This window comes from Lygodium microphyllum, chromosome 17, assembly GCF_053477565.2.
Source record: "Lygodium microphyllum isolate KBCC chromosome 17, Lygodium_microphyllum_v1.1.10, whole genome shotgun sequence".
NCBI lineage: Eukaryota > Viridiplantae > Streptophyta > Polypodiopsida > Schizaeales > Lygodiaceae > Lygodium > Lygodium microphyllum.
The window spans coordinates 64,435,862-64,454,865 of NC_141151.1; the positions used below are offsets into that span (position 1 = coordinate 64,435,862).

Consider the following 19,004-nt stretch of genomic DNA (forward strand, 5'->3'; position numbering starts at 1 on the left):
TAGCAATAACGCTTTGCGTCTTGGAGCTCCATTAAGAAAAGGCCCAAATATATTTGGTCCTCATAGTCCATCACCTGTCTTAGTGGTCCAAAGCCCTCCTTAAAGAGGCAATGATAGCAGCCTCGGATATCATAGTATACAATATATCTACAAATGTAGTGCTCCTTCGTCTCTTGCTCCAATCTCACACATCCTCTCATTGGCTGCAATATGGCTCCGTCGACCTATCTCAATCATGAGCTGATGCAATGAGATGTGAAACTGACCAACAGCAACTCGGAGCGCGTGGGAAAGTTGAGCATCCATGTATCTTGGCCTCATTATGAAATTGTCATGAGAAAGTTGCAAGAAGTGATATGGGTATTGTGCTATTTTCGTGCCTAATGGGAAAGGGGGACTTGGACCAAGTCTCTTCTGTCTCCACTTTAGTGATGTCTCCTCTGATCACACTATTCAACTCTGCACAAGTGAGGCTCAAAGCAGGGCAGTCGAGGCTATAATCAAACGTGTGTATATATATATATATATATATAGATAGAGAGAGAGAGAGAGAGAATTGGCATCGCATTAAAAATTTAATTCAAGTAACAATGAAAAAACCCGGCCGTGTCTGGCCGCCCTAGTTAATTAGCAAAGCGGCTCCGTTTAATGTTGTGATAAAGAAAACCGAGAAAGTGCAAGCGGCGCTTATAAAACAGGATTATCCCCTCTGAGATTTTATAATAGCTTGTACTACACGCTATACGATTTCATTCATCATCCGACTGACGACTCCATCTTGATGATGAGAAGGGCCGCCAGAAAGCTCTGCGACTACCCTGTCAGCTCATGGAGGCTCGGGAGGCTTGCGCGCACCACATTTCAAGCCTCGGATGGCACCTATCTGCTGGCGAGAGGCCTCCTTACAGAACACAGTATGGTCTTTTAATCCTCTCGATGTACTGTGCATTCTTCATCTTTGATCAGAACACGAGTTTTGCATCATTGCAAGAGGATCCTGTGCACTCTCTCTTCTTTTTGTATACCGCATACGGTTCTTTTTCCAAAGGCTAGTCCGTATTTTCCACCAGGAGGCCTACGTACAATCTTGCACAGGCCCTTCTTAAAGCATGGCTTTGGATTCCCCAAGTTCAACCAACCATTTGGCTTCAAAATAAGCTTCCCCACGCCTCTAGGTTCTAGACTATGCCTACAGCACTTAGTGACCCACATGGTATTAATAATTTAATCTACAAATAAATCTATTATTATTTTTTAACCCTTCGAGTTTGATGTTGGAAAAATTGTGCCCCTGTGAAGAAGGGCCAAATTTTTTCTTTTGTACTTCGATAGAAAGGCTTGCAATATTTTGGGGTTCATTGGAAAATATGTGTGCTTATCAAAGTAGGGCCAATTTTTTTCATTTGTACTTTCTACTTTGGGGTTCTCCTATAGCTCAATAATGGGACAATAGGGCTTTGCAACCTTAAAAAACGAACCTCAGCTCCGTGGCGTTGCATGCTTGTGTCCCCCTTGTGGTCAAAATCCTAATCTATGTTTTAAAAATTCGAAGGAAAAAAAATCTCATAAAAAATCACCCTAGCTGTAAAACCAAATTTGGAGAAAGAAAACAAAACAATACCCTCTCTTAGGGGAGAAATTCTTACACTATGGGCTTAATGTAAGATCAAATTGGAGGAGCATATTGGCAAGACTTGTAAGAGAATCTGTGGAAGAAGGTTGTTGCTACTTTGTATTATGATTGGTCCTCTGTATAGCATCAATGCTGACAGAAAATTGAAGTTATTAGATATTTATCATGCTCTTAGCATGGTTTGTCTCAACTTGGACATAATAGAGAACTTGGTCCCAAGAAAGTCTAGCATTGTGTGTCTCTTGGACATAATGGGGAAAGTACATGTGGGAGATATGGCAACGTAGGAGGATAGAGGAGGAGGGTTGCCAGAGAGGGGGGCATGCCAAGACCATGGAGGCCGCAACACCTATTGAAGATGTGTGAGAAAGGGATAGAGAATCATAGCATGATTGCAGCTAGGACAGTGACACCTTTGACGACACTCATGATGATGCAACATTACTTTTTTTCTAACTAGCTAGTCAAAATGTTGACACTCATATATTTATATTTTATATATTAATAATGGATACATGGAGTCAATATAATGGATTCCTAATGAGTCTATGGTACTATCAAAGATTGTGTGCTAGCAAAAGAATTGCAACTTTATGAAAAGGTTCTAGGAGTATGTAACATGAGATAAATATTGAAAGTAAACAAGAAGTTTTCCCAATGGGTTCTTTTATAATTGCTTTTGAGGGTTTTAACAAAGGATTCATATTTTCAACCAATGATTGGATCAAATACAATGGAGCCAAAATGTTGGGGGTCTAGGAAGAGTGACAGATCATTCAATCCCGTCACTAGAAATCGTGGTCTTCTATTCTACGATAATGGTGGAAAAACAAGCACAACAAGAGAGGAGTATCGCCTTGGTCTTGGCAAGGAAGCCAAGATATACGGTGTCTTCATGTCAATTGCAAGTCCTTGCAAGGAAGCCAAGACATATGGGATCTTCATGTCAGTTGCAAGTCCTTGGTGGAATGCTCATTTTTTTAAGCATTCTCCTTTGTTCAACTTAAATTTATCCCTTACATAGATGGCTTGCCTTTTGATGCTATGAGTTGTCCTTATCCCTCTCTTAGGGATGCACCCTATTTGTAGATGGAACGATATTGTCCAATCGTCTTGTCTGGACAGATCTAGGTTCCATGTGATCAGTCCAGTCTAGATTGATTTAAAAAAAAAGACAATTTATAGTTTGGAAAAAAGGGAGCACTTGAAAATCTTATTGTTCTTTAGTTGTTTTTGATTGTTTTCTGTCCTTTTTTGGCTGCCCTTTCTTTTAAAGGGATCTCTCATACTTCACGGCTACTCTTCATGATGCTCAAGTGGTGCCCTGGTGTCTCGTGTAGCTTTTGTGTGCAGACTCCTACACACAGTGCTTCACTTTAGGCAGCCCTCTTTTAGGGCTCTAATTAGAATCAAGGTATGATCTGTCATTACCTTTTTCATCCTCCTTGCATGTGTCCAAAGTGAGCCATTATATCTTTGAGGCATCCATCTCATAAGCTGCGTGTCCCTATTCAAATGCCCTACCATTAGTGATGACACGATTGTCTTTGTATACTCCCATCTTGCCTTACCTTCCTAGCTTGTATTATTTTTGGCATATTTGAACGCATGTGTTCTACCTACATCTTGGTCAAATAATCATCTAGATAAACGGGATCCCCCGAGAGTCCATATAGTTTGGAATTTTCTTTATGAAAGCCATCTTTCTTGTCTCATCTTGAAGCCTTAGTATGAGTGTATGCTGTTGTGGTTCCTTTTTAACTCTCCATGCTTTGATGAAGGGGAGTTAAGTCTCTGAAACTAGCCTTCTTGGATAGAGTGATAAATAACCTGATTAAGTACTATTTACAACAAGCATAAAATTTAGGTAAACTGAAAATGCAAATGTTACCACTTAATCTTGGATATCGAACACTAGGTTGGGCCCAAACCTGGCGCCTATTGCGGTATTTCTTTGACTTGTATTGCTTAAGGTTAAAGTACATTGAGATTGAGCTTGATCTCCTTCAATCTTCAATACATCTTGTTGTCCATAACAACTAGCAAGTCTTCATATCAAATTGCCCCTTGGTTTGCTTGGGGATTGGCTGTCAATTTGCTCCTTGGATGACAAATTTTGCTCCAAACTTAATGTTACATGGCTGGCCTTTTGAAATTCTCTAAAATCCCCATATTTCAATTATTGAATTTCTAAGTACTAGGCCTTGAATTTTAAGCATTCTTCCTAGGGTGGCTGTTAATTAGGGTTTAGCAGCAAAAATTCTTCAATTGCAGCCTCTTGTGATGACTGAATTTGGCTGAGATTTGTTGAGGAAAGTGATTAATTGTTGAGAGAATGGAGAAGAAGATGTAGAGAGAGAAATTTCAAAGTTTTGTTGTCAAAATTGGCTGAAATTTAATGCTGACCTATTGTGAATGTCTGATTGCACCTGCTTCCAATCTCCTCTTGATTAGCTAGGGGCAGCTCTTTGATAGCCTCCAATGGCCTGGTTGATTATGGATGCTTAGAAAATTGAAGCAACAGCTCTCTCTCATGTGCTCAAAAAATGGTATCAATATATCAAACATGAGACAGCTGTACACAACAGTGAGTCATTGGCTACATGGGCATTGGCACTAGCTTTCTCTCTCTAACAGGATGCTACACTAGAATTTGCAAATGGTGAATGATTGAATGTGGAGGAGGGAGCTTGAATATAAAGCACAAAACGATGCCAATAATGTGTACAGGTTAGCCAGGATTTAATGCTGGTCGGCCAGCAATAAAAGCCCAAATGATTACCATAATGACAAATAAAAGAAGACCTAAAATACTTTGTAATGTTTGTCCCGTCAAAATACATTGTAGACTCACTCATGAGCTAACTATATTGCTAAACCCTCTCTCAGATTATGTGTGATCTCATGCAATACGATGATACAATGATAATGAGCCATCATAATCCATACAACAAAGACCACCAAAATAGGACCATGGATACCTTGGTAGTGGGTGATGAAGCCACCACCAAGGTGCCTTGGAGAGAACCTGAATGTTTTAGACTGCCAAAACTCATGTGACCATAGCAGGCATGCCATCACTATTCTACATAGTGGACGTACAAGTGATAACAACCAAAGCATCGTGAGATCTTTTCTCATGTGTCCAATAAGAAAAGGCCCTTGTACAAGGTGCCAGACAAGTGAAGAGTATAATCAAGCTCTCTATCTTTGACAATACACTTGTCATCCTCACAAATGACTTGAAATCCATGCTTATTGAAAGCTGAATGGACAAGAGATTTTCATCACCTGAACACATAGCAATATTCTTTCAAGTCTATTCCTCTTGTAACAAGAGGCCCTCCAGCTTCTTGAATGTAAGAGGCTGCTCTCTTCGCCCCCACCCCCCCCCCCCCCCCCCCCCCCCCCCCCAAAAAAAAAACAAATTCAGCAAGGTTTAGAACCCAAGATCCGACTTTGAAAGTGAATTCAGAGTAATATTCACCATTTATGCATCCAAAATAACCTCATCAATATTCAACAGCAGCTACTCACATAAGTCCTATAAGTGTAGCAAGGACAATTGGCTGTCCTCTAGCCATAGTTACCAAGGATGGGGGACGGGAACGGGGAGGGGGACGAAGGAAAATAGGGGACAAGGGATGAGAGACTGGGATGGGGATGACCTAAAAATGATATGTTTTCTACACATAACTGAAATACTCTATAAAGAAACTAAACAAATACAATAGCTTAACTCAAAACCTTCTAAAAATGTCCCATAAAGCTTAAAAACAATACATGAACCATGAAAGCCGAAACCTAAATGAATAATGGATACTCAAATTGAAGAGTAGAGTAATTATTGTCAATGCCAAATGGTGACTAAGAAATGTCATATGACTTGAAGACTAAAGTCTAACAGTAAGCACTCAATAATGAGTACTCAAATTGAAGACTACAAGAAACAATACAAATTGAGAAATATAAAAAAAGTTAATCTGAGGAATCATAAATGCCATATGACATAAAGACTAAAGTTCAACAATAACCACTAAATAATGAGTCCTTGGACTAAAGGTTGCAAGAAACATTACAAGTTGAGAAACAATAAACTAGAGGACTGAAGACTACAAGAAACAGTACAAATAGTACAAACCCTATGACACATGGAGTCCCCTGCATCCAATTCCACATGTCCCCCCCCCGTCCCGGGATGCGTCCCACTGCATGCAGATGCACCCTTTCCAAGAAGCATTCAAGACACGTCTCGCATTTTGGGATGAGGTCCCTGTGGTCTAGACCCACATCCTTTATGTCCCCTATGGCTATGCCTCTAGCACCAAGCTAAGGTGTTTGAGGTGCAAGCCCTCCTACCCTCTGCAAATCACTGGCAATATAATCCCAAAGACCCTTTGCAACAAGCAAATTTCACACCATGAAACTATTAGCAATATAGCCAATTCATTAGTGAGTCTGGGGGTGTGTTTTAGCGGTACAAACATTACTGAGCATTTTAGGTTTTTTTTATTTCCCATTATGGTGATCATTTGGGCATTTATTGCTGGTCAACCAGCATCAAATGCTGGCCGACCTGATCACATAATTGGCAATATTTTGTGCTTAATATTCAGGCTCCCTCCTCTACATTCGGTCATTCACCGCTTGGAGATTCTACTGCAGGGTCCTACTGCAGAAAGGGAGCCTATGCCAGTGCCCACGTAGCCACATCTTTGAGTTCTCCTGTGCAGTGTTCTTGTGTTTTCTCTTTTCTCGCTCTTTTATCTTGTGTTCAGCAGTTTATTTTAGCATTCTTCTATGCTTCCATTGCTGCACCCACTTCTAAGATGGTATCACATTTCACGATCTACATTTGCATTGCTATATCCTACTAACTATTGATCCTCTGTGTCTACTACAGCTGGGCGACTGATTTCTCAGGCTTTTCAACCTTCAAATTTCTGTGTTTTGCTGCTGTGATCACCTTCCAAGCTACGTTGACTGCATTTAATGCTGTTGCTGCCTGCGCCTACTGATTTTCTACGTTATTTTATTGCTGATGACAGCATTTAATGCTTCTTTGTCTGCCTTTTTCACCTGCAGAATTTGCATTTTCAGCCTCTTGGGCTCCTGTAGGCTGGGCAACAAAGTTTTCAGCCTTTGTCCATCTTTGCTTGGCTGATTCTTCCTAATTTTTGCAGATTTCAAAATCAATTACCCTCTACACACTGTGTGAACTTTGTTTAGTGCCATTTGTGTTGTCTTTGGCCACTCTCTCTCTCTCTCTCTATATTCCTTGTCTTCTTTTCCTATCCTCCCCAAATGGCTCCTCCCTATTGTTCTACTGATGACAAACTTCATGGCCCTTATTAGCTAACATGGAGTGTTGTCATGAAAGCATGGTTTGTGCAAAAGCGGCTATGGTACCTTGTTTTTGGAGCTATTGGGCATCCTCAGTGCCCCACTTGTTGAGCTAACATAAGCGTTACATGCTAAATTAGCCACATAAAACAGCCGCAAAAATGCTTAATTAATGAATACTCTAAAATGGTGTGCGGTTCGAGAGAGTTCTAAAATGAAGCACGGTACAAGGTTCCGGAACTTTCTATAAATAGACATGCAGCCCTCCATTCAGTCTCAATCTCGTTTTGGCAAGTTTCAAGCCCTCTAGCTTCACTGCCCACACCCCGTTCATGGAGGACATCTCATCCAAAGCTGCCCATTGCTATCTACATCAGTATGGCACCTGTTTCCAGCCTCCACCCTGCTATTCTCTCACTTCTAGCCATCGCCTTGTTGATCCAGCCACACAATTGTTGTGTTTGTTGCCTGGCGCCCTCCACAGTTGGTGATTGCTTTTAGACCACTTCCTATTGCTATGACCATCCAAACACTATCACTCTATTGTTTTTGTTGTCGCGGGCTGGGAGGACCGCATCAGCATTTGCGTTTTCAGTCTTCTATTGCTGCCCAAGTTGATCACCACCTCCATGTACTTGCATTTGCAGATTTTCTCTCTTCCTCACTGCCTATCTGCATCAGATGTAGCTTCCATGGCTGTGTTTCCTGGTGTTCAACCCTCGGAGGCTACCTTTATTGCGTTTTGGGATCCGTGAAAAATACGACACACTCTCCCACTAGAAACCTTTGCCTCGGTCCTCGAGACACAAGAGTTTGAGGTACAATTTTCATTCTTGCATGGTTTGTTTCTGCCTAAGCATTGTATATTCAATATTCAATCATTCATTCAAAATCCATTGTGTTCATTGTCTTTGAGTTACCCTAACCCTATGTATGTTCTTTTGAGTTTATGCTTTTATTTATGTTTCCATGTTATGGTATTTATTCACATGATATCAAAGCAAGGTTCTCTTCCACGAATCCTCGGTCTTTGATCTGAAACCCTTCGCAAAAAGTAAGAACAATAGGAGAACAAGATGACTTCGAGAACATCTTCACCACATCATCACGATGCTCCTGAGCCTAGCACATTGAGACACACCATAGAGTGGGCTTCACAACTTGCCCCTCCATCCAACATGGCCAAAGAGTCTTTGGACTACCATGGAGACCACAAACCATACGAAATCTCACGAGCCAAATATGATCTCATCCTCATGTATTGAGCTCAACAAAGAATTTTGCACAAAGGAAGAAAGGATTTTGCACCAATCTAATGATTTTGCAAGGATGGAAGCTCCACAAATGATTGATCACCCTAATGTGAAAATTAGCATGGAGTACAAACCATTTTCCTCTCTGCCACAATCATCTCCATCTCTACCCATTTCATCTTTTCCATTCACTTCTCCACCTTCATTCACTCCTACGTCAGGTAAGCATGCTACTACTTCTTAATCTTTTGAGTTGACTTCCTCTTTTCCATAAGATATTCGTGATGCTCAGGATGAAGAAACTCTTCATACGAAGTATTGGTTCATAAGCCCTGAAGAGGACAGATTTTCTTTTTAAACTCAAAAAAATGTAAGCAAAATTGCAAGCATCTATGGTGACTACTCCTTCATCATCTTTTCCTTTTGCTTTTACATCTCCTGGTTAATATGATTTTAGTGATTCATCTATTTCTTCATTTGCATTTAATGGACAAAAGAAACCTAACACATTTCCCACAACAACCCAAATGACAAGGCTTCTAGTCATTAAGTTGTGCCTCAACCGACCATTGGACAGGGCTTACATGTCCTCGTACCTCCATCTCTACCGGCACTTTATGGAAACATTCATGTTCCAATGCCTCCACATCAATTGTTGCCTATTGGACATTATCAGTCTATTTCTATCTACCCACGTCCCCCTCCTATCTTTTAACCGGTCAAACTTCACTACTAGGTCAAACTTGATGAGACATGTCCTTGACTCCTAGAACTTATGGGAGACAATGCAAGGATTGGAACCCCAACCTAATCCCACACTTGTTCCATATGAGGTTGTCCGCTCATGGAAGGCTAGAAATGCCTTTACTATTTTTGAGTTGATGCAAGGTCTCTTACCTGAATTTCACTCACAACTTCACCATTTTGACTTCACATCCGAGTATTGGGCATACTTGACTGACAACTATGCGGCTTAAGATAGGACACGTCACATCAATCTAGATCATGAACTCCAAAACTTTAAAATCATTGACCGGGATGACTTGAAAGTCAAGTTGGTTGAGTATCGACGCCTTCTTTCCGGGTTCTCTACCATGGAGACGCCTAAGTCCCTGGACGATGGAGTCACATTGATTCCAAACAAGCTACCAAGGAAATACTTTTATTTTGTGCAGTAGGTGATCTCCAACCTACCATGCCCACATTCTATGAATTTGCATGCCAACTATTGCGTTACGCTCGATCAATTTCATAGTTTGACCTCTACACAGGAGGCTCTCATTGCTTCTTCTCAAAAGGGGCAACAAGGAAAGGAGAAACCAAATCAAACTTCCATTCAAAATAAAAAACAAACTCAAAATTAAAATCAAAACCAAACTAGTGAGACCCAAGGAAACTCTTAGTCATCTCTAAAACCCGGGTGATAGAATATATCGAACAAAAATCAATATTGTCAACATTGTCAATCAAAGGCAAGAGACATAGCACCAAAAGCTAAGACTCAGATCCCAATCCCTCAATCAAACAACCCCCAACAGGGGGGGCCGGGTGGTGAGAATCCTCGACAAGGGCAGTGGCAAGGCCAAACGCACGCTGCCATTGGTCAACCATCACAGTTGACAACGTTCTTAACACATCAGAGGGCTTGTCTAACTAGTCTACAGTAGAGGCCCATATCATCTCCGTAGAGATATTTGAGGATGCAAACCTCATCCACATTTGCGAGTTACCTCCTAATGAGGTGACTACAGAGGCCCACGTATCACAGTTGAGTACTTCAGCTACTCATTCAATTGTGGACAATAGTGTTGAGCTAAAACACGCTTTACAACTGATTAGCATTTTTTAACAGCACAAAATATGCTTAATTAATGAAAAACATAGTTTCCTGCGCTCTAGTGATCAGCATTCTGGCTATCAACATTTGGTGTTTTTCCAACACCGTCACTTCGACTGCTGGTCACGACACTTGGGATCCGTCTATGGTGGATGTCACTCTCCAACCCTGCATTGCTCTACCCTTGGGCATTCTGTACGCTCTTACATTCATTTACAGCATTCATTTACTTCAGGGTTTCTTCTCTCTATGTTTGTCTGTGTATTCGAGTTTTCAGTTTTAGCATTTTGTGTTTAGGGATCTTTCTAAGAATACCCTAGATCATCTCTTCGACGAACACACCTATAGGTCTGTGGTAGGGAAGCTTCTTTGGCTGATTCACACTACGCTAGATTAGCTAGCTCAGTTAGTTTGCTTAGCCAATATTTCACTACACCTCGAATGTCACATTGGATTGCATGTCTTCATATTTTGAGATATTTGCACTTTACCTATTCTTATGGCCTAACTTATGGATTTGGTCTATGTTACAAAGGTACACTGACTCTAACTCATATCCTATCACCTGGCATTCAAATGGCGGCTATCTCTTTACCTTGGATACAACACCCATCTCTTGGGCCAACCATAAGCAAGAGAGTGGCAGCTTCCACGGCCAGGGCTAAGCATCAAGCTCTTTTTGATGCTACCACAGAGGCTATCTACGTGAGGAGCTTACTAGCGGCTTTACACTTTCCATGTGACTCTCCTACTATGACAACCAGAGTGTCATTGCCCTTGCGGGCAATTCAATCATTACATCATGGACACAGCATGTGGGGATCCACTTTCACTTCACCAGAGAGCAGGTTGAGCTAGGCACCGTACGCATTGGCTTAGGTATACCCTCCTCTACTTCTTCAAATTAATGGAGAGAGGGTGCTTCCCTCTAGCTTTCTCTTCCAGTTTGAGAGGGGACGATTTTCTTCTCTTGGTGGTGACAATATATTGTTTACAGCTTCTTTTTCAAACATTATTGTATATTATACTTTGTATCCTCATCTGCATCATCAAGATGACATGATTGTAAAAGGACACTTCGGCAAGTGAACAATTCCCATACAAGGGCACTGTCCAAGTGACACCGTTGCATAGCATTTTGCATAAGCATGATCACATCTACATTGCCTCTAGCATAACTCTAGTGCATTGGCATTCTCTTCTGCAAAAAGATTCGTTGTGGTTCCATCCGCCTTTGCAAGACTTGGTAGGCCACTAGGTGGTCAACGTGCACCCTTTACCTAATGCCTTCGCCTCTCTGGGGTGACCACTTGGACTCCCTTGGTAAGATAACTATCGCCTCTATAGTCTTGGTGGGCCACTGGGCAGCCGCCATGCACCCTTTGTCCAATACCCTAGCTGCTTTGGGGTGGGATGCCTTAGGGCAAAACCACATGAAAACAAAAATACTCAAAATTTGGGTTGGCCTTCCTTTCTCACTTAGTTTTGGGGCCTAAGAGGGGGTACTGAGCTAACATGAGCATTATATGTTGAATTAGCTATTGCCTCGCTGCCCACACCAAGGACATCTCACCTGAAGCTGCCCATTGCTATCTACATCAGTTTGGTGCTTGTTATCAACCTCCACCCTATTGTTCTCTCACCTTCCAACCATTGCCTTGCTGATCCAACCACACAATTGCTACAAACACATGCCCAAACATGCACATGCAAATAAGCATGTAATCACAATACACAATGCATGACGTGGAGATGTAATCATGCACATCATACATATCCACAAATAACAAGACATTATGCATACATAAAAGACAATTTAATACATATATACACATGTTAAAACATATCACCTCCATAAAACACAAATAAGAATGTAAGAACTATATGCATTGTGTGACATGGACACAAACCCAAAAACCCTGAAATAATAAACATCTAGCTTAGATCCAAAATACGCCTCATAAGGTGTCATACCAACAATAGCGGAAGTAGGAGATCGATTAAGAATGTGGACTCAAATAGCCATAACCTTAGCCCATAGACACTGAGGTGTCTGTCTATTAAACTCCTGGTGGATACCACGATCTGCACAAAAATGAGCAAGCTCATTAGAAACAACTTCACCGCCCTTATCTGATCATAAGGTCTTCAGTGTCCGGCCCGATTGGTTCTTCTCAAAGAGTAACCAATCCATGAAGTTGGAGAAAGCCTCCAACTTCAGCTTTAAAAAATAAGCCCATGTCATCCTCTTATAATCATCCATAATTAGCATGAAATATAAGCTCCCTTTAAGGGACTATGTCCTTATTGGTCCACAAAGATCGGTGGAAACAAGCTCCAAGGAGGGTGCTAAAGACCCCCTTGAAGCCTTGCTAGAAATAGCATCACAATTTTGCTTCCCACGAATGCACGATTCACATGGCTACTGGCTCACCACAATATCCAACAAACCTCAAACAAGCTGTCCCTTAGATGCCTTCGGAAGGTAATCATAGTTGAGATGGCCAAACCGAGCATGCCAAATCTTGGACTGTGTTTGAGAGGTAAAAAGAACAAAAGTCAACGCAAAAGAAGACCGCAACTTGTAGACTCCATTCTCCTCATAACCTGAAGCAAGGACCTATCTCGATCCACAATCAAGAATCCAAAGGAATTCACATCAAACTCGACCAAGAGACCGAGGGCACAAATCTTATGCACTAAAAGTAGATGGTATCCCAAGGCTGGCACATAAAGCACCTCGGATGTATGGGCGCTACCTTGCCCATCATCTGGAATAAGAGACATGTTACCCCATCCCTAAATAGGGATAGAAGAACTATCACCAATAAGAATTTGCCCATGTGAAGGCCGCAAATGAGCAACACCTGTTGGAGTCATGTGCCAGGATGCACCACTGTCAACAATCCACTCCCGAGTGTGTGGGGCCATCAATGCAGCATCAGAGGCCTTCATGGTCAATGCCTCAACCACCTCCAAGTGGAGAAAATCTTCACCTAAAATGCATGCACAAAACACAAAAAGCAACGCCCTCTAACTGTGTAAATGCAGCATGCTAGGGCTCCTTGCCGCTCATCTCGGTCCTCCTTCACCCACCGAAGGTGATAAAAAGGTAAAATCTACACTTGAAGGCCCAAAAGGCAGTCTTCTTCCTTCTTAAATAGCAAAAATCAGCAACAGCTTCAACAACTCTACTCTTTTGTCGCAAACCCACGCTCGCCTCAGCCTTGTTCTAATACGCAATTCTCTTACTCGCCCTTTTACACTGAAAACGCAGCCTTGTGTCGCGCTGAAATCTCCGCTTTAGGCAAGTTCTTCAATGCTCTGATACCCTGTCGAAGTGAAGCGGTGTGAAAGCGTATGACCAAGACTAAGAGTGAACAGAGGAGAGAGAGAGAGAGAGAGAGAGAGAGAGAGAGAGAGAGAGAGAGAGAGAGAGAGAGAGAGAGAGAGAGAGAGAGAGAGAGAGAGAGAGAGAGAGAGAGAGAGAGAGAGAGAGAGAGAGAGAGCGGGAGAGAGAGAGAGGAGAGTTAGAGATGGAGATCGCGTCGCCTGTGCCTGTCGCGCCGCCATAGCCCGTCCACGTCGTCGCCTGCAGCTGCTGTTTCGCCGTCGTCCGTCGCCCGCCCTTGCAGTTTCGTCGCCTGTCGCCCGCGGCTGCAGTTCTGTCGCCTGTCGCCCGCGGCTGCAGTTCCGTCGCTCGTCGCCTTTCGCCCGCCCCTGTTGTTCCGTCGTCCGCAGCTGCCCTTGCCGCCCTGTTCCGTAGCTCCCACGCTCCGTCGGGCGCGACTGAGTCCCCCGCCCCGCTGCTGGCCGGCCCATCGTCAGCGGCCCGTGCCCTGCTGTCGTCTGCCTAAGGGGCGGGCTCTGCACCAGCACTTTGCTCGTTTGCCCTCTGTGTTTAGGGTTTCTGCTGGCGAGGCCCCTGCCCTGTGCCCTCGACTATCCCGTGCTGTCGTCGACTGCCAGACCTGTGTTCCACCCTCAGGCCCTTGCACTGTTAGGGTTGCGCCCTGCCACACGCGTTCTTGGGACAGGCCACGACTCAGGCTGACAGGTAAAGCTCCGGTTTCATTGGCTGTGTTTGTGGAATCTGTCCTTGGACAGCGCTGCTGTACAGGAAAGAAAGAGAGCAAGAGCGAGAGAGAGAGCGCGAACGAGAAGACAGCAGTATGGCTGGCCTGGATATGGATTTTCTTGACCAGACGGTGGCAGCCCTTGGCCCTGATTCCGATGCAGAGGAGACAGAGGATATGGTGCCATGCACGGAGGAGCTGCCTTCGGGTTCTGAACTGCCAGGCTCTGAACTGCCGCCTGCTGGCAAACGTTCCAAGCACACTTCTGATGAGCCAATGGGTCCTCAGGAACGTTCCTATGCGTAAGTGGCCTCTGATCCTGTGGATTCGCAGGAAATCGACTGGGAGCATTTGCTAGACTTTGCCAATACTCTGCTTGGCGATTATGTCCAGCATAATACTGAATCTTTTTCTGAAGCGGGAACGGATGATGTGCTGGAAGCTACGGTGGACCCTAAATCAGTCTTGAGATCTTTCTCGGTTTTTTATGATCGTGCAGTTATCCTTTTCTTCACTGGCAGGATCTCGGTGCTGTCACATATTCGCCAGTGGATGCACCATTTATTGCAAGGGGAGTGTGTTGAGGAGATCTTCCTTGGACCCCGCGGCTTTTATGAGGTGCTGTTGAAATCGGAAATGCATTGAGCTGAGCTCCTGTCCAAGTTGCCACTATTCTTTGATCGCCGCCTGGTCCATGTGGTACCATGGCGCCCCATGGCTGACTTCCAGCGTCTGCTTCAACGAGAATGCCTGGTGTGGGTGGAGGTGGAGAATTGTTCGGCGGTCTATTGGCCAATGTTGAAGGACGCCATGGCGGTTGTGGGCACGGTGCTGGTCCCCCCAAGCCTCAGGGCAATGAACCGGAACCGTTTATGCATGTTATGGGACACGGGCAGGAAAAGGCCCTCCTGGCTTCGCCTCAGTTGTTCAGGCATGCATCCTCTGCATTTTCGCTTGAAATGGGGCAACTTTGCGGGGCACTGCTTTTCATGTGGTAAATTGGGACATTTCATGGCTGAATGCCCTGAAAGGCAACCGTTTTGGAGGATGCACAGGTTATGCTGCCCAAGGACGACATGGTGCTTGATGCTCCGCCCCAGGAAGTCATGGATAAAGGCAAACAACCGGTCCTGGGTTTGGATTCCCGTCGCATGGACTGGATTGAGGCACGTCCCAAAAAAGGTAAAAAGTTGGATGCCGGCCTGGCAGATCCTGGGCCTCCTGTTTCCCAGGACTCCATGCGCACGTATACGCGCAGAAAAGAAATGGTCACTTCACAGCAGGCTCCGCGCACTACGGCCCCGTCGGCCCCCCGCAATCAGGCTCCAAGGAAAGTCTATACTGATGGTCCCAAAGGCCCTCCTGCTAAGCTGGCTTTTGATACCAAAGGTAATGTGATTACTCCCTGGGATCGGCGTTATCCCCGCCCCACTCCCAAGGCAGTGGATTTACCCTCTACCTCTAAAGCAGGTCGCCAGAATTCCTTTGCAGTATTGGCTGATTTTCTGGATGAGGGCGTCCTGGATGCTCTCGCGGAAAAGGTGAAATCGAGGCAACAGGTGCCTCGTTCCTGACTTTCTTTTTTGAAGAGATATGAAGTTAGCCACATGGAATGTGCGAGGCATTTGCTCTCGCCATAAGCAACATGCCATGTGGACCGTCTTACATGAAAATCGGTGGGATGTATTGTGTGCAGTTGAGCACAAAAGTCACGGTGAAGCAGGAAAAGTTGTGGACTGTCATGGATTCCGTCTGTTTTATGCAGGCACCCATGCTACGCACTATTCGGGCGTGCTGATGATTGTCCATGAGAAATATCAGCCTGTCCTTATTAAAAATGATGTGCAGGGCCGCTTTCTGGTTATCGAAGTCTTATTTGAAGGTGAGATTTTATGGTTACTGGGCCTCTATGCGCCGAATGATCCCGCATCCCGACGGGATCTTTGGTTCACTTTGCAGGCCTCCATGTCACGTGGCCGAAGGGGGCTTTTGATGGGAGATTTCAATATGTGTATTCACTCTTCTCAGTCCACTTCAGCGCATTCGGTCATGGATGCGCCGGAAAGCCGGGTGTGGAATTCCTTTGCTTTGCATGTTCTTAAGCAGGATCTTTGGTCCTGGCTTCACCCTTCCTTTGCGGGGTTTACTTTTCATTCTGCACAATATGCAACTACTTGGTCGCGGCTGGACAGAATGTATATCATGCAGGGGGACGATTTTCTTCCCGAGATGCTGGAAATGAAGGTCTTGCAGCAGTATGCGTTGTCGGATCATTTCCCCCTTCAGCTGGAGATGCGGGCACAATCTATTGCACCTTTTATGCAGTTGCTGGATAGGCTCCCGTTACGTTTCAACTCCTCTTATTTGAAACATCCAATATTTCAGGGCTATATGCAGCAATTGATCGACAGGTTCTTATTGGACTTCGCCTCTGAGGGCTTGCCTTCATTTGCACGGTTGCTCTCTAATGTACGGCGTGTTACTCGGCAGTATGGGATCCATCATGCATCGCTTTGTCGCCGTCGTCGATCTGCAGCAGAGGAGCTACTGGCTTTGGTCCGCTCCTTGCTCCTGGATTCCCCAGATAATGATTTTCTGTTGTCATTGGAGAGGCGTTTGGCCCATCTTCTTCAAGTATTTCAGTTAAAATCTTATCAGCAGGCCAAGCTGCATACCCTGACTGACACATTGCAAGATAGTGCCTGCCAGTCTCATAAGTTCTTTCGCGCCCTGCATGCGTCTCCGACTCGCGACAATATGACCAGACTCCAGGATCCGGAGGGTCGCATGGTCACTGATCCGCAGACCATTGTCAATATGTGCAGAAATTATTTTATGGATCTCCTTGGTTCTTCTCCCTCGCCTTCTAGCCAGGTTACGCATGCCCGCGCGGTCTTCTATCATCTGGTCCGACAGCAGGTTCCATTGGATATGCAAGCCACTTTGGAGGCGGATATTTGCGAGGAGGAGGTCATGGATGTCTTGTTGCACCTGCCGACGGATAAAAGTCCTGGCTGGGATGGTCTCACTAATGAATTCTTTCAGAGCTCAGCCACTCAGTTGGTGAAGCCATTGGTGGTCTTGTTTCAGCAGGTTTGGGAAACGGGGGTTATGCCCTCCTCATGGAAAGAAGGCCTTATCAAACTGATTCCAAAGGTCCCTTCACCGTCAAAGCTGCAACACTGGAGACCAATCTCTTTGATGGGCTCCATGTACAAAATCTACTCCAAAGTGCTGGCGAATCGGCTTCACAAGCACCTTCCTGCTATTGTGCATCCTCTCCAATATGGTTTTATTAAGGGCCGCAACATTCTGCATAATATCTTAAATGTGCAAATGGCTATTGACTATGCGCGACACTCCGGTCAGGAAGTGGTATTGATTCAATTGGACTTGGAAAAGGCGTTTGATTATGTGGACTGGTCTTTCATTGCAGATCTCATGTCTGCTATGGGCTTTGGCACCCGAATGTCCCGATTGATCTACACCATTAGTGTTGCGGCTTCATCCAGAGTTATGCTCAATGGTGGGGTTACTGAGCCCTTTGTCCTTGCACGCTCAGTCAGACAGGGTTGTCCTCTGAGTCCGCTCTTTTTTGCCCTGGCGACGCACCCGGTCCTTTCAATGTTATCCTCCATGGCAGATTCGGCTCAGCTGGCAGGGCTGTCTCTTCCTTTGGGCCATCACTTCATTAGCCAATCTTTGGCTGATGACACCTTTATGATTTTTTGCAGGCGGACAGGGACAACATTCTCAAGGCATTAGATGTTTGGACGCTTTTTGGTCAAGCCTCTGGACTTCGCATCAATGCCTTTAAGTCCGCCATTCTCAGTTGCACGGAGCCTGATTTACAGTCATTAGGCTGGCAAGGCCAGGTGGTTTCCCGTGGCTCTATTATCAGACATCTTGGATACCCAGTGGGGGTGGATGTACGGCCAAAGGACCAGCTAGACTGGATTTCACAAAAACTGGCGGCAAAGTTTATGTATTGGAAGTCGCAAGCGTGGCCCTTCCATGTCCGCCTCAAAGTGGCTCAGTCAATTATGCTCCCAATGCTATCGTATTTCCTGCCATTGTTGCCATGGACGCCTACTACTTTGAAGCCTCTCACTCACCCCATCCTTTTCATGCTATGGAAGAAGGATTCTCTGCAGGCAGGCATTTCTTGGATTTCATGGTCGCATACATGTACCCCTAAGCGCATGGGTGGTGGAGCTCTTTTGGATGCAGAACATCATATGCTGGCTCTCCGTTGGTCCCTTTTTCGGGCCATGTGTATGGATCATCACCCATGGACTATCATAGCCCGTTATTTCCTTGAGGACGACGGGCTCCGCCATGGTAACACCCGGCTTCGGGCCTCCTGGTGGCATGTCCTTAATGCTGATTCCCGTTTTTCCAGCTCCTCTTCCCCTTTGTTACAGCACCTGGTCGACTCTTGGAAAGTGGTGTAGGGGACCGCTTGCAGACTAACTCCTTTCAGCTGGAATTGTTGGCAGTATCGAGACTACTTTCATGGGAAGACAAACATCAGCTCAGATTGCGATTTAACCGCATGGCCCGTTTAGGTGTGACGTCGGTTGCGGATGCTACCCTTGCCACGCGCAATGTCCTCATATCCTTTCGGACTGCTAGGCGACTTTTCAAGATCCCGCGCGGATACCGTGACTTATGGGGAAAGCTGTCGGCGGAGCTTCAGGGCAGGCAACCCTTTCTTGCCCTGGCTGTGGATCGCCCTTGGCAGGACTGGGACCTTGCAGGCCGGTTGAGTCTGGAAAAGGCCTCTACTAATCAGGTCTATCATCTTCTTATTCAGGATCGCCAATGGCTGGGTGACAAAGCTAATACTGTTTGGGGACTGC

At 44.8% G+C, this 19,004-nt stretch overlaps 1 protein-coding gene across 1 annotated transcript in view; it reads left to right on the top strand.

Moving 5' to 3' along the window:
- Positions 1-649: 649 nt before the first annotated feature.
- LOC148021973 (uncharacterized) overlaps positions 650-19,004 on the top strand; it is a 163,236-nt gene continuing 144,881 nt past the window's right edge. Inside the window, exon 1 of the mRNA XM_087697519.1 lies at positions 650-914. Within this exon, the coding sequence (XP_087553645.1) occupies positions 782-914 (133 nt within the window). The 5' untranslated portion in view covers positions 650-781. The remainder of the gene's footprint in view (positions 915-19,004) is intronic.